Genomic DNA, 14,295 nt, shown 5'->3' with positions numbered 1-14,295 from the left:
CGCAAGCACAAGACCAAGTGCGCACGGAAAAGATCCTGTAATCCATGTCAGAGTTCGGTGGGTTATGGAAACACGAAAATACCCAGCATGCCTACTCTACGAAAGCGGAGTGAGCTGACTATGTTCTCAGAGTATAGTGTGGGGAACCCAAAAGGGCAAACGAGCTCACACGTAACCAGAAAATTCTGGAACGCTGAAGAAGAAGAAGAAGAGTAGGCTTAGAATCTCAGTCTGTATGCGACTGTAAACTTAGCTGCTTTAATTTTGCAGGGCCGGACTACCGGGGGGGTTATGGGGGTTGCGCAACCCCCCCCCTAGCCTAAACATGTACCTCACTTATTTAAAACATTTTTTATTATTGTTTATTTTATGCCGTTTCATGCAAGGAGCGACCATTTTCCTATCTCAGAATATGACCTACCCATCAGCTTCCGGGGGCTTCACCCCCTGATCCCCACTGGAACATCCCCCTGGACCACCACTGGCAACCCCCCCCCCCCCCCCCCCCCCTCCTCTTAGCCTAGTCCGGCCCTGTTTTGGTCTGTCAAAAACGTCTTCGACACCGCAAGGACGGCTTTGACAAGTAGTATCATCCGTTACACTTCATATTACATAATGGCAGTTGAATGTGGACTTCGTTGCTTGTCTGACATAATTATATAGCTAGTTTGCTAAGCTGTGCCTGCGTGTGATAGGGGAAAGTCACACAAAGTCAGGAAATGACGTGTGCGTAGAGATCAGAATTTCAGTGTGAAGTATACATGCACCCAGTATTTTTTTCTGGAAAGAAGTGTGCATCAAGACTTTGACACAAACACTTTCAGGTATGCAGATTTTATGTTGCTTTTGTTTGCATCTGGAGAGAGAGAGAGAGAGAGAGAGAGAGAGAGAGAGAGAGAGAGAGAGAGAGAGAGAGAGAGAGAGAGATTATGTATGCATGCGCGTGTCTAGTGTGCGTGAGTGCTTGCGTGTGTGTGTGTGTGTGTGTACGCGCTGCGTGCGTACGCGCTACGTGCGAGCGTGCACGCTTACGTGCGTGTTTGTGCGCGTGTGTATGTGTGAGAGTGGTAACGCACTTGCGCTCGGAAGCGAGACTGAGGTTGCGAGTTCGACCCTGGGTCAGGGCGTTAGCAATTTTCTCCCCCCTTTCCTAACCTAGGTGGTGGGTTCAAGTGCTAGTCTTTCGGATGAGACGAAAAACCGAGGTCCCTTCGTTGTACATTACATTGGGGTGTGCACGTTAAAGATCCCATGATTGACAAAAGGGTCTTTCCTGGCAAAATTGTATAGGCATAGATAAAAATGTCCACCAAAATACCCGTGTGACGTGGAATAATAGGCCGTAAAAAGTAGGATATGCGCCGAAATGGCTGCGATCTGCTGGCCGATGTGAATGCGTGATGTATTGTGTAAAAAAACAACAAAAGCCATCTCACACGGCATAAATAAATCCCTGCGCCTTGAATATGTGCGCGATATAAATTGCATAAAATAAAAATAAAAATAATAAATCCCTGCGCTTAGAACTGTACCCACGGAATACGCGCGATATAAGCTTCATATTGATAGATTGAGTTTGGGCACCAATGTGCGAGCCTATACACTTACTCATTCGTGCGTTTGACCCCAATTCACATAACAAGGGCAATTAGAACAGTTCAGCATTGTATAATTTGTAAGCAATGCAGCGCTCGTCTGTGTGTGTGTGTGTGTGTGTGTGAAGAAGAGAAATAGGAAATATTGTTCCCATTCGACAAAGGGCAACTGTACGATTTAGTAGGTCACCATGTCGACCTGCAAGTAGACACTGTACTCTGTATATATAATCCTGTGATTCTCTGTGCACGACTGCATTTGATTCGCTTTGGTGGAGAGATAATTATACATGCCATTAACTACTTTGTCGCTGTTTCCACTGACGGACGCACTCTTACACACCCGCACATGCAAAAACACGCAAACACACTCGCACATGCATAAGCATGCAAACACACACACAGATAAGAACACACACACGCATACACGCAAAGAATCGAACGCATGCGCAGGCAGAGAGAGAGAGAGAGAGAAAGAGAGAGAGAGAAGAGAGAGAGAGACAGAGAGAGAGAGACAGAGACAGAGACAGAGACAGAGACAGAGACAGAGAGATGTAATGTTTGCACATGACATACGAGTATTAAGCTTACATCGCAACAGATCAATCAATCAATCAATATGAAGCTTATATAGCGCGTATTCCGTGGGTACAGTTCTAAGCGCTTGTCAAAGAGTTGTCAACACAGGACTAACAAAGAAACTAACATCTACAGACGGACACGAACCCTATCACACACTAGCAAACCCTGATAAACATACAACAAACAACTGTTTAACAACAATGTACACATCAATAGCTAGGTCCAAACAAAATAATATTAAGCACAAAGAAAACACCTCTCACAGAGCACAGCACAAGAATGTCTTTTGGGGCACAGCACATCACGTCGAACATGAAAGTCGCAGCCAGCTACGGGAAGAACTGAGTCTTCAACCTACTCTTGAACGCGTCAAGAGAGGGGCTCTGGCGAAGCTCAAGCGGCAGGGAGTTTTAGATGGAGGGGCCCGCGGAGGGAAATGCACGCTGACCAGCAGATGCGAGTTTCGAGCGAGGGATGTGAAGGCGGAGTGGGTCAGCAGCAGAACGAAGGGGACGGTCGGAGGGCTGGGTGTACAGGTCCAGGGAGGATTGAAGGTACTCGGGAGCAGAGTCGTTGAGACACTTGTAGACCAGAGTGGACATTTTGTAGGAGATTCGGGTGTTGACAGGGAGCCAGTGCAAGGAGCGAAGTAGGGGGGTGATGTGGTCCCGCTTCGTCTTCCTCAACGTCAGCCTGGCAGCGGCGTTCTGGACTCGTTGTAGGCCATGAATGGATGAGGCGGGTAGGCCAGCCAGAAGGGAGTTGCAGTAGTCCAGACGACTGAAGATGAGGGAGACAACCAGCTTGACACAGGCGTCGTGGGTGAGGTAGCGACGGATGGAGGCGATGCGTCGTAGGTGGAAAAAGCAGGTCTTGATGATGAAGGAGATGTGTGTCTGCATGGAGAGAGTGGAGTCGAGAAAGACGCCAAGGCTCTTGACAGCAGGGGAGAATGGAACAGTCGCGTCATCCAGTTGGAGGTCGGTCACAGTGCGGGAAGCAATCTTCTGTCGTGTTCCAACGAGAAGGGCCTCCGTCTTCTCACTGTTCAGCTTCAACTTGTTCTCAGTCATCCAGTTCTTGATGTCAGTGAAACAACTGGAGATGGATCCCAGGAGATGGTCAACGTCCTCCGGCTTGGCGCTGTTCTGGAGCTGCGTGTCATCGGCAAAGGAGTTGTAGTTCAAGCCGTGGCGTTCGATGACCAGGGAGAGGGGTTGGGTGTACAGGGTGAAAAGGACAGGGCCGAGGACAGACCCTTGTGGGACGCCGAAGCGGACAGGGACAGGCTGAGAAGAGAACGAATCAGTGGTGACAGTCTGAGAGCGGTTCTGGAGGTAGTTCCGGAACCAAGAGAGGGCGGTGTCGTGAATGCCGAACGTGGAACTGAGGCGATCGACGAGTAGCTGGTGGTCGATCGTGTCGAAGGCCGCGGAAAGGTCCAGCAGCACAAGGGCAGAGACGAGACCGCTATCTGTTGCGTTCAGGAGGTCCGTGGTGATTCGCAGGAGCGCCGTCTCGGTGCTGTGGTGAGGGCGGTACGTTGACTGGTACACTGGCATCAGCGAGTTCCGAGACAGGTGGGCGCTCAACTGCTCCAGGATGATACGCTCCAGAAGCTTGGAGAGGAAGGGCAGGTTGGACACAGGACGGTAGTTCTTCAACGCGTTGACGTCAAGGCCGGGCTTCTTGATGAGTGGGCGGACAACGGCAGACTTGAAGCAGTCGGGAACGACGCCTGTGGCCAGATAACTCGTGTGGCATTAAATCCACGTGTCTTTATGTTGTTATGTACGATCTTGACATGCATAATTAATGCATACAACAGCGGGGATTTAACCTATACATACACTACCTGCCAGTTCCGCTGACGTTCGCTTCTTGGGGATGAAGGGGGCGGCCTCAGTTGTATGAGACACTACGCTTGTACTTTGGCAAAAGGAAGTGAAATCATTACGCTTCTGAACCAGATTACATAACACAAGGACACAAGCACCCTAAATATAAGAGCGAACAAAATCTCCGTGATACCAGAGACCAGTGTACTAGCACACTAGACATTAGGAAGTATTAAATAAGCAAGCAACCTTCACCTTTATTCTAGCTAGGATGTATTTGCTTCGACATAATTATTTGCTCAAATGGTCAGAAGAGTTTGGGCAAATTTCGAAAATTCAAGGCAGTCCTTGATGTCAATCAATCTTCATTCTTATTTATTTCTGTATTCTACGCTTCTCACCATTTTGTTTTCTTTTGTTTCGTGCAGAAAGGAAGAAATGACAGCCCCCGTTTCCAAGTGACGCCTGAGGAGAGAGTTGCTTAAGCGGGAAAGCTGCGCTTTGGAATTTAACTGTGATACTTGGAGCTGACCAATTTCAATCATGCCGCGAGGACTAAACAACAGAGGGTAAGCTGATGTGCTTGTTGTTGTGGTTGTTGGTGTTGGTGTTGTTGTTGTTGTTGTCATCGTCGTCTTCGTCGTCGCCGTTGATGATATTGTTGTAAATCATAATCATAATTATTTACTCGCATGTTGACCATTGCATTTTGTTGTTGTTGTTGTAAAACATAATGAAGTACTGACATTTTGCCTATCAATTAACTACTTTTGTAAATAAACTCTTAAGAGCGTAAATAATGCTTGTTTTTATTCAGGCATCGTTGTTTAAAGTACTCGCATGTCGACCATTACTTTTTATTTAAACAAACACTTAACGCAAAGAATGCTTTATTTACCTGGCGCATGCTCCGATCACCTGAACTGTGTATAGGATTACCCCCACCCCCCGCCCCCCCTAGCTATTATTTCTTTTGTTGTTGGTTATTCATAGGTTTTGTTGTTTTCAGGAGTCCAGTTGATTTGCTTCTTCGATGTTTTCAATGTAATTTTTTTTGGGTCACAATATAAATTCTTGATTTTGTTCTGTTGTTGCTGTTGTTGACGCTGAACGTGTATGAAGACATTTATTGACAGTTTTATGGTTATGTTGTTGTTGTTGTTTTTTTCAACAGACGATTTAAGGGGTGGGTTTGTATGAAGGACAGGACTTTTTTTATTCCCAAATATAGTCCTGCCGTTATTTTGTTATTTTCTTATGTAATCATTTTATATTCCTTTTCCAAATAATTCATTTTGTGTGTTTTGTTTTGTAATTGTGTGTCCTGCCTTTATTTATTCTTTTCTTATATATTCATTTTATATTCATTTTCCAAATAATTCATTCTGTGTATTTTGTTTTGTTGTTGTTTGACGGTTTTTCCCCCAACTATTGAATGTCTTAACCATGCCAGACGTACGGTAGCGTAGTTGTACACTTGCGACGTTTTACATTTCTTACATTAAATGAATGTGTCTATCCTTCCGTTCTCCTCTGTTTCTATACTTTTGTTCTATTTTTCTATTGGTTTTATTCATTTCTTCATTGTTTCTTTATTTTTATATTCCATTATTCGTATATTTACCTATCTATTTATGTTATTGTGTATTAATTTACTTATCTAATCATTTTAATTTTGTATATATGTGTGCCCTAGTTTTTTATTTTTTAAATTTTTTAAAAAGTTTTTGTGAGTGTTCCGTTTTCATTATTTTTCCAATTTTCCCCTCTTATTATACTTTCCGTTTTCCCAATTTGTGTTCGCTTTTTTTTCTTCTATCCTTTCTCATTTAATAATTGCTTCTTTTATTACCCTTTTTGTGTACTTTTATTACTATTTTTTGCCCCCAATGCTGCTTTAATAGATTCTTTTACATAATTGTTAGCACCTAACACAAATCAGGACACATCGGTAAAGGTCGATGCGCCGTAATAATTATATTGTTCTGCTTAAAGTTAAACACTTAACATAAATCAAAACACAGCGGTTAAAAGCACAGTCCTTCAAGTAAAAACAAAAAAAATCGACTCACCATCTCAGATCTGATCAACATCCTTTAACTTCGACGCACATCACTAATACGCACGAATAGAACTAACTGTGTAGTTTGTGTGATTAGTGTTATTGTTCTGTATGAATATGTTTGTCTGCAGAGTAATTCCTCAACTCTGTCAATTTTTTCATGTTTATTTTAAATTTGATTTGTGTGTGTGTGTGGCAGGGACGGTAGGTGGGTATTTGGTAAAACGTGTGTGTGTGTGTGTGTGTGTGTGTGTGTGTGTGTGTGTGTGTTTGTGTGTGTGTGTGTGTGTGTGTGTGTGTGTGTGTGTGTGTGTGTGTGTGTGTATGCATGTGCGCGTACGTTTATCTGTCGGTCTCTTTGAAGGTTTACGCACAATATAAATTATCCAATTATAATTGACGAGATCTGCATATCTGCAACAGTTTTTGTTCTAGTTGCACTAACTGCAAATTCATGCTTTTGTGTATTTTACATTTGTATTCCCTTTCTTTCAGGTTTGACCCCTTTCAAATATTTGAGGTAAGCAAGTATCCCAAATGCTCTCTCTCTCTCTCTCTCTCTCTCTCTCTCTCACTCTTTCTCTCTCTGTGTCTCTCTTTCACTCTCTCACCCTCTCTCTTTCTCCTCTATCTCTCTCCCTCTCTCTCTCTCCCCTCTCTGTCTGTCTGTCTCTCTCTGTCTCTCTCTCTCTCCCCCCTCTCTCTCTCGCGCCCTCTCTCTGTCTGTCTGTCTGTCTGTCTGTCTGTCTGTCTCTCTCTCTCTCAGTCTCTCTCTCTCTTTCTCTCTCTCTCTCTCTCTCTCTCTCTCTCTCTCTCTCTCTCTCTCTCTCTGTCTGCGTGTGTATGTGTGTGTGCGTGCGTATATGTCTGTGTGTGTGTGTGCGCATATGTGTGTATGTGTGTGTGTGTGTGTGTGTGTGCGCGCATATGTGTATGTCTCTGTGTGTGTGTGTGTGTGTGTGTGTGTGTGTGTGTGTGTGTGTGTGTGTATGTGTGTGTGTGTGAGTGTGTGTGTTGTATTGAGTGCGAACGTGATTGCAGGAATGCGGCGCGCGTATGTGTGCGAGTCGACTTTTCTTTTCCTTTGTATTATATTGACATACATGTACATTTCAATGTTCTATCATGCATTATGTATTCGAATAAGTAATGTTGTAATTAGTAATACTGTATGATTGCGATTGACAATTGTCCTTTTATTGTCTTTACTTTTATGTCTTAGTTTAGCAGGGACAGATTGTAAGACTAGGCTTGAGCCTAAAATCTCCATCCTTGAGTAATAAAGTTCGTTCGTTCGTTCGTTCGTTCGTTCTCTCTCTTTTTTGTGTCTCTCTCTTTGCCATTACCTTCGTTAATACAGAATTTGTTTTGTCTTGTCTTGTCTTCTCTTTCTCTCCCCCCCCCCCCGCACCTTCTCGCTCTCTCTGTTTCTTTTTGTAATGCGAACGTAGAAAAGCCTATCTCTCCATTTTACCACCGACATTACTGTGCTCAAAGAATTGTTGAGTTACCTCGCTTTATCGGCCTGTCTATCTGCATGTCTGCCTCACTTTCTGTCTGGCCTGTCAATGTATAGATGGATTTATTTCCGCATTCTAAAATGAAATTTTAAAAACCTCTTTCTTTGTCATAGGTCTCACATCAACCATGCGTTATTTTTGTCATCCGCATTCTACGTGGGCGGAAAATTACCAAAGGGAGAATGCAGGATCTGGGTACGTTTACAAACTTTTGCTATTATACAATATTTCTAGATATATATACCGTCTCTTTTTTATTTATTTTTTATTTATCTTCAACAAAACAGAAACAAGAACGCTGAACATAAAAAAAGGAAATCCGCACCTTATTTATTTGTGGCCATTTCTGCCAAATTCATACATTTCTTTTATTTTTTAACTGCTGACTGCAGTGGACACACACGACCCCTACATATTTTTGTACATCAAATATTATCTGCCAACTTAATTATTTAAATTTTTTATTTATTTTTGTTAACTGCTGACTGCAGTGGACACACCAGACCCCTACATCATCCTGTACATCAAAGACTCGCCCAACGGCTGGCAGCAGACGACAGTCAAAGACAACGACACCAGACCCATTTGGAACGAGACCTTCACATTCTTCTTGGATTCAAACAACGACAACACATTAGGTGAGTGGTAATATAGGGCGGGGATATAGCTCAGTTGGTAGCGCGCTGGATTTGTATTCAGTTGGCCGCTGTCAGCGCGAGTTCGATCCCAGGTTCGGCGGAAATTTATTTCACAGAGTCAACTTTGTGTGCAGACTCTCTTCGGTGTCCGAACCACCCCCCGTGTATACTACATTGGGTGTGCACGTTAAAGATCCCACGATTGACAAAAGGGTCTTTCCTGGCAAAATTGCTTAGGCACAGTTAATAATTGTCTACCATACCCGTGTGACTTGGAATAAGGCCGTGAAAGGTAAATATGCGCCGACATGGCTGCAATCTACTGGCCGTATAAAATTTCATCTCACACGGCATCACTGCAGAGCGCCTAGAACTGTACCCACGGAATATGCGCGATATAAGCCTCATTGATTGATTAATAATCAAGTCAAGTGGCACCAGGTTCCAGGAAGCTGTTGCAAGTACAGTGGAACCCCTTTCTTTTAACACCGCCAACAATCTTGGGACAATCAGGTCTTACAAAGAGGACATCTTAAAATGGCGGTAAATTCACAGATCTGCGAAGATAGGGTCTTAAAGGGAGAGATCTTAAATTGGGGGGTCTGGGCGCGGGATGTAGCTCAGTCGGTAGCGCGCTGGATTTGTATCCAGTTGGCCGCTGTCAGCGTGAGTTCGTCCCCACGTTCGGCGAGAGATTTATTTCTCAGAGTCAACTTTGTGTGCAGACTCTCCTCGGTGCCCAAACACCCCCCGTGTGTACACGCAAGCACAAGACCAAGTGCGCACGAAAAAGATCCTGTAATCCATGTCAGAGTTCGGTGGGTTATAGAAACACGAAAATACCCAGCATGCTTCCTCCGAAAGCGGCGTATGGCTGCCTAAATGGCGGGGTAAAAACGGTCATACACGTAAAAGCCGTGGGAGTTTCAGCCCATGAACGAACAAACAAACAAACAAATTGGGGGGTCTCAAAGGGGGCTTCCACTGTACATGTACTTCCGAATTTTTCATATGCAGAAGTTATTTATATGCTGCAAGAGATAGAATGCAAGGGGTTTTGACATAGACGTTTGATTCATTCCGTAGACCGTATTTGATTGTAGAGGGTTGGTATTACATGACTTTGCAAGTACATGCACTGCCTAATTTTTCAGGTGGAGAAGTTATTTATATGTTGTAAGAGATTAAAAAAACACACAACACAATTGTTTTGACATAGACGTTTGAACAATTCCGTTGATCGTATTTAACGTAAGAGGGTTGGTATTACGTAACTTAAATTTTGACATGGAGAGTTGTTGCATTAGGTGCGGGTGGCGTCGTTTGTTTTGATTAGACCTGGTTTGAATTGCTTTGTTAAGTTTTATTTGGTCGTAATAATATTAAAAAGTTACGTGTCAAGAACCCTCAAACTTGCAGAAAATGATAACCACAATACATTACAAAACACACACACACACACACAAACCATTAGAAGCAAAACTGCCATCTGTAAATGTCCATGTGAAAATGTCCGTTTGATTCAAGTTCAAGTGATGATTTTTATGTGTGTGTGTGTGTGTATGTGCAGAATTAACCCTGATGGACGCCAACTATACAGTGGATGAAGTGCTGTGCACCAAGACCTTGTCACTGAACCCATTACCTCTACACGGCAAACAGAAACAGACTGTCCAGTTTAACGGGGTAAGAAAGATCCAGAGCTCCAGAGAAAACTGTTTGAAGCATTAAAAACAATCTCAAACAAATGAGGCAGAGCTCTGTTTAGAGATCTGATAAATAAATGGATTTAATTTATAAATCACAACATTAATTTTTTTTATGAATTACAATTATTTTTTTTAATAAATTACTTCTTTTTGTTTATGAGATGTTTGAAGCATATCGAAATTATTTGATTTACAAGTTTCATATTTGATTTGACAATGTAGACAAAGTGCTAATTGCCTAAAATGTCAAGCAGACAGTCTGGTTGAAAGGGGTGTGTCGTATTGAGAGGGGGCAGGAGTGGGGGAGTAAAGAAAGAGAGAGAGAGGGGGAGGTGGGGGAGATAGGGACAGAAGGAGACATAGGGAGAGAGCCAAGAGAGAGAGAGAGAGAGAGAGAGAGAGAGAGAGAGAGAGAGAGAGAGAGAGAGAGAGAGAGAGAGAGAGGGAGAGAGAAAGAGAGAGATAAATTGAGATTGACGCACGGATGGTTTACTTTGATAAGTTTCTCACGCTTTTCATTCAGTAGGGAATGCTAACAGTAATGCATGCTTGTACACGAGATAAAAAACACGAAAGAGCGGTACATTGCATATTGAGAACAAATTATCAGCAATGATCCAATTTTGAATTTGAGAGAAGGATGGACAGAAGGTAGAAGGATAACTTTTATCAAGAAATCGGACAAAACTGAAAGATGGATTGGCAAAAGGAGAGAGAGAGAGAGAGAGAGAGAGAGAGAGAGAGAGAGAGAGAGAGAGAGAGAGAGAGAGAGAGAGAGAGGGAGAGAGAGAGAGAGAGAATTGAATTGAATTGAATTGAACTTTATTTAACAAGGATTAAGATTAAGGCTACGCCTTTTCTTACAATCTGTCCTTGAGAGAGAGAGAGAGAGAGAGGGAGAGAGACAGAGAGAGACAGAGAGAGACAGAGAGAGAGAGAGAGAGATAGAGAGAGAGAGAGAGAGAGAGCGAGAGAGAGAGAGAGAGAGAGAGAGAGAGAGAGAGAGAGAGAGAGAGGGGCTGATCCTGGTGAGGGAATGTGACAGGAAAATGAGTGGGTCTGACAGAGGGAGAGGGGCACGGGTGGAGGGCGAGGGGAAGCAATCGTTTAATTCTTAATACATGTGATGTTTTTATGTCTGTGATCGCCTGACACTGTAAGGCAATTTTCCTTGTTTTTATGAGGACAGTAAACATTTTGAGTCTTGAGTCTTGAAAGCAATGCGCATAAGCAGAAATATCATTTTTACACAGAAATCAAGACACTCAAACAATTATGCTATATTTCAGACATCTATAAATGTAAGATATTTGCATTGTTTTGTCAATACCAAACGTTCCAACAACCTACCTTTCTTGTTTTTTGATTCTATATTTCAGACTTCAGAATGTGACATCGAAATGTGGGCAGAAATTGCGTAAGTATTCTCCTTCCTCTCCATCCTACGTATCCACGCTTTTACGCCTAAACAAAAATACCTCATCTTTGTCTCCACACTTATTTTCATATTTCACAACATTTTTCTAAATATTTGTATCATCACGATGTCGTTTAAAGCGCACCCATTACAGTAACCACGTTTTCACGCCTGAAAAAGAAATGGTCCATCTCATTTCCGCCCTTATGTTCACATTGCACAACTTTTACTTAACCCCTCGTATCATCACAATGATGTTTAAGGGTACCCGTTACTCGTATGCACGCTTCTCCACCTAAACAAAACGAAATCATTTTATTTCCGCCCATATTTTTATTTTGCGAAACTGTTGCCTACCCCTCGGGTCATCGCTATGTCGTTTGAAGGGTACCCTATACTCGTATGCACACTTCTCCGCCTAAACATAAATTGTCCATCCCATTTTCACCCTTATTTTGTATATGACATCACTTTTTCCTAACCTTTCGTATCATCACGATGCTGCTAAAGGGTACCCGTTACTCGTATGTACCCTTCTTCGCCTAAACAAAATGATGTCATCTTATTGCCGCCCTTTTTTTATATTGGCAAACTACCCCTCGATATCTTCGTGATGTCGTTTTAAGGGTACCCTTTACGCTTCTCCATCTAAACAAAATGATGTCATCTTATTTCCGCCCATATTATTATATTGCAAAACAGTTTCTTACCCTTACCATTCGGATCGTCGCGATTACCCTTTACCCGTATGCACGCCTATAGATACAGAAAGTGTCCATCTCATTTTCGCCCTTATTTTCACATGGCATCACTTTTTGCTAACCCCCTTTGATCATCACGATGTCGTTTGAAGGGTGCCCGTTACGAAAACTCAGCATGCTCGGGTAGGAAAGATCGGGGTAGATCCACCCGTTTTTACAGCTGGCTAGGTGGGAGGGATGTAAATATATTTTAGGGGCTGCATTGCTGTTTCCTCCCTGGAGAAATGTTTTTTGAGAATGGAATACAAATTTGCGGACTTGTTTGAACTGAGCCGTCTTTGTTAGTGTCGTCTGCTTTTTTTTTTTATATATATATAGTGGGGGTGGATTTGATTTTTGATGAATCTTTATGGACACATTGACCTTATGTCGTTTGCTTATTTGTGGGGGCGGATTCAATTTTTATCTTTATGGCAAAATTAATCTTCGACTCCCGACGTCAGCTGATGTAGCATACTGTCGTCGTTTTGCAAGCTTGAAAATGATTATTAAGCCCCCCCCCCCCCTTCTAAAAACAATAATAGTAATGAAATATATAGAATAAGAAGAAGGCAACAATCCCCCGCCCCCCCCCCCCCCCCCCTTAAAAAAAGAATAAGAAGGCTAGTTGTTGCCTTCTGCTAATAGTCTTCTTAGTCAGAAAAACAGAATAAAGAAATTACTCTACTGTTTTGGTTGGTTTTCTCCCCGCTTTTCATTGAAAGTCTTGGATATAAGTCCTATGTGCAGGCGTGTGTGCTTTGAATATAATGCACAATTGTACATTCATAACAGTGGTTCTTAAGTGCGATCTTTTAAGTAGTATCCTGTCCATAGTTTACACTTGTTTTTGTGTGTTATTGTTGGTGTTGTCTGTTGATTTCGCTCTACTCGCATTAGTAGCAGACAAAAAGCAAATGTCAAAACTCAACTGGAAACAATTCTGGAATACTCATGAACAGTCTTCCAAGAATTGCCTTTGTGATTTTCATACGTATGTAAAGATTGTTCAATAAATGTAAAATAATTTTTTTTTTAAAAGGCATTTAAAAAAGTTGAAGGCAGTTACAAAAGTTGAAGGCAGCAATATAATTCATCATCAGACTGGCAGTTTCAGAGATAGCTCACAGCTTCGCTACAGTCTGATATATAACGGTGTTTTTTTGGCCAAATATGAAAGGAAAAAATGAGTTCAATCAAAAACTTCAATTTTTTTTCTAATTAAATTTTTTTTTTTTTTAAGGCAGCAGTAAAATTCAACATCAAACTGTGATTTTCAGGGAAAGCTCACCGCTTCGCTACAGTCTGGCACTTTGCAGCGAAGAAAAGCAGTACATCGACACACGCCGACAGAAGATCTACGAAGCTATGAGAAACAACAACATTCTGGGAGACAGTGGACCAAGGAGCCAACGAGAGGTGAGATTTCATTTTTAGTTTTTTTGGTTTTGTAAAAAAGTAATATTCTGATCATTGTTAATAGTGAGATTTTAAGTTGATCTGTTGCGAATTATACCTTTTCGTTCACATGGTAGGTGTATTTTTTACATGGCTATATTCATTTAGCCCGAACTCACTCGTTTTTGATTGGCTTTGCACTTGGTGGTTACTTTAAAAAAAAAAGTTGTTTTACTGTCAATGTTTACAAGGCGTGTGTGGATGCTTACCACCCCACGACAGCTACCATTGACTTTTGTGCTACACGGCTTGTTGACTTCGGCACGTTTTCCTACTATAATGCTTACTAACGCATACCGAGAAATGATCGTATTCGTTCTATTGTTATGTTCTTGTGGTTCTTCTACTGACCCCAATGCATACCGAGAACTCAGCGTGTTCTTTCTGGTTGCAGGTGCCCGTGGTGGGTGTGCTGGGGTCGGGGGGAGGGTTCCGAGCCATGACGGCGTTCAGCGGGGTGATGGCCGCTCTGGTGGACAGCAACATCATCGACATGGTCACCTACGTCGCCGGACTGTCCGGCTCCGCATGGTCAGTTTGGATGCGGTCGAAATCTGAAACGGACAGACAGCTTTAATATTGTTTTTCCTACCTCGAAGGAATTTCTTGTTTATTCATGTTTTTATTACTTAGTTAGTGGAAGAATCTTTTGTAATGTATGTTTGAAGGTGTATGCTTTTAATTAAGCGTTGTTGACTATGAATGTAGATGTAAATGCTTGTATAACTGTGTTTTA

At 42.4% G+C, this 14,295-nt stretch overlaps 1 protein-coding gene across 5 annotated transcripts in view; it reads left to right on the top strand.

The window, feature by feature from the left end:
• The window catches only part of LOC138948657 (cytosolic phospholipase A2-like), a 51,895-nt gene that overhangs the window by 25,564 nt on the left and 12,036 nt on the right, over positions 1-14,295 (top strand). For 4 of the 5 annotated variants that reach the window (XM_070320233.1, XM_070320236.1, XM_070320234.1 and 1 more), the window contains exons 2-10: positions 4,444-4,584; positions 5,190-5,201; positions 6,573-6,597; positions 7,711-7,792; positions 8,089-8,235; positions 9,806-9,921; positions 11,324-11,361; positions 13,382-13,520; positions 13,954-14,090. In XM_070320233.1, coding sequence (XP_070176334.1) covers positions 4,559-4,584; positions 5,190-5,201; positions 6,573-6,597; positions 7,711-7,792; positions 8,089-8,235; positions 9,806-9,921; positions 11,324-11,361; positions 13,382-13,520; positions 13,954-14,090 — 722 coding nt within the window. In that variant the 5' untranslated portion in view covers positions 4,444-4,558. The remainder of the gene's footprint in view (positions 1-4,443; positions 4,585-5,189; positions 5,202-6,572; positions 6,598-7,710; positions 7,793-8,088; positions 8,236-9,805; positions 9,922-11,323; positions 11,362-13,381; positions 13,521-13,953; positions 14,091-14,295) is intronic. The other variant, XM_070320237.1, reaches the window with a different exon arrangement.

Source organism: Littorina saxatilis, linkage group LG15 (assembly GCF_037325665.1).
Source record: "Littorina saxatilis isolate snail1 linkage group LG15, US_GU_Lsax_2.0, whole genome shotgun sequence".
NCBI classification, from domain to species: Eukaryota; Metazoa; Mollusca; class Gastropoda; order Littorinimorpha; family Littorinidae; genus Littorina; species Littorina saxatilis.
Note: the sequence above shows the minus strand (reverse complement) of the source record. Positions and strands in the feature narration are given on the sequence as shown.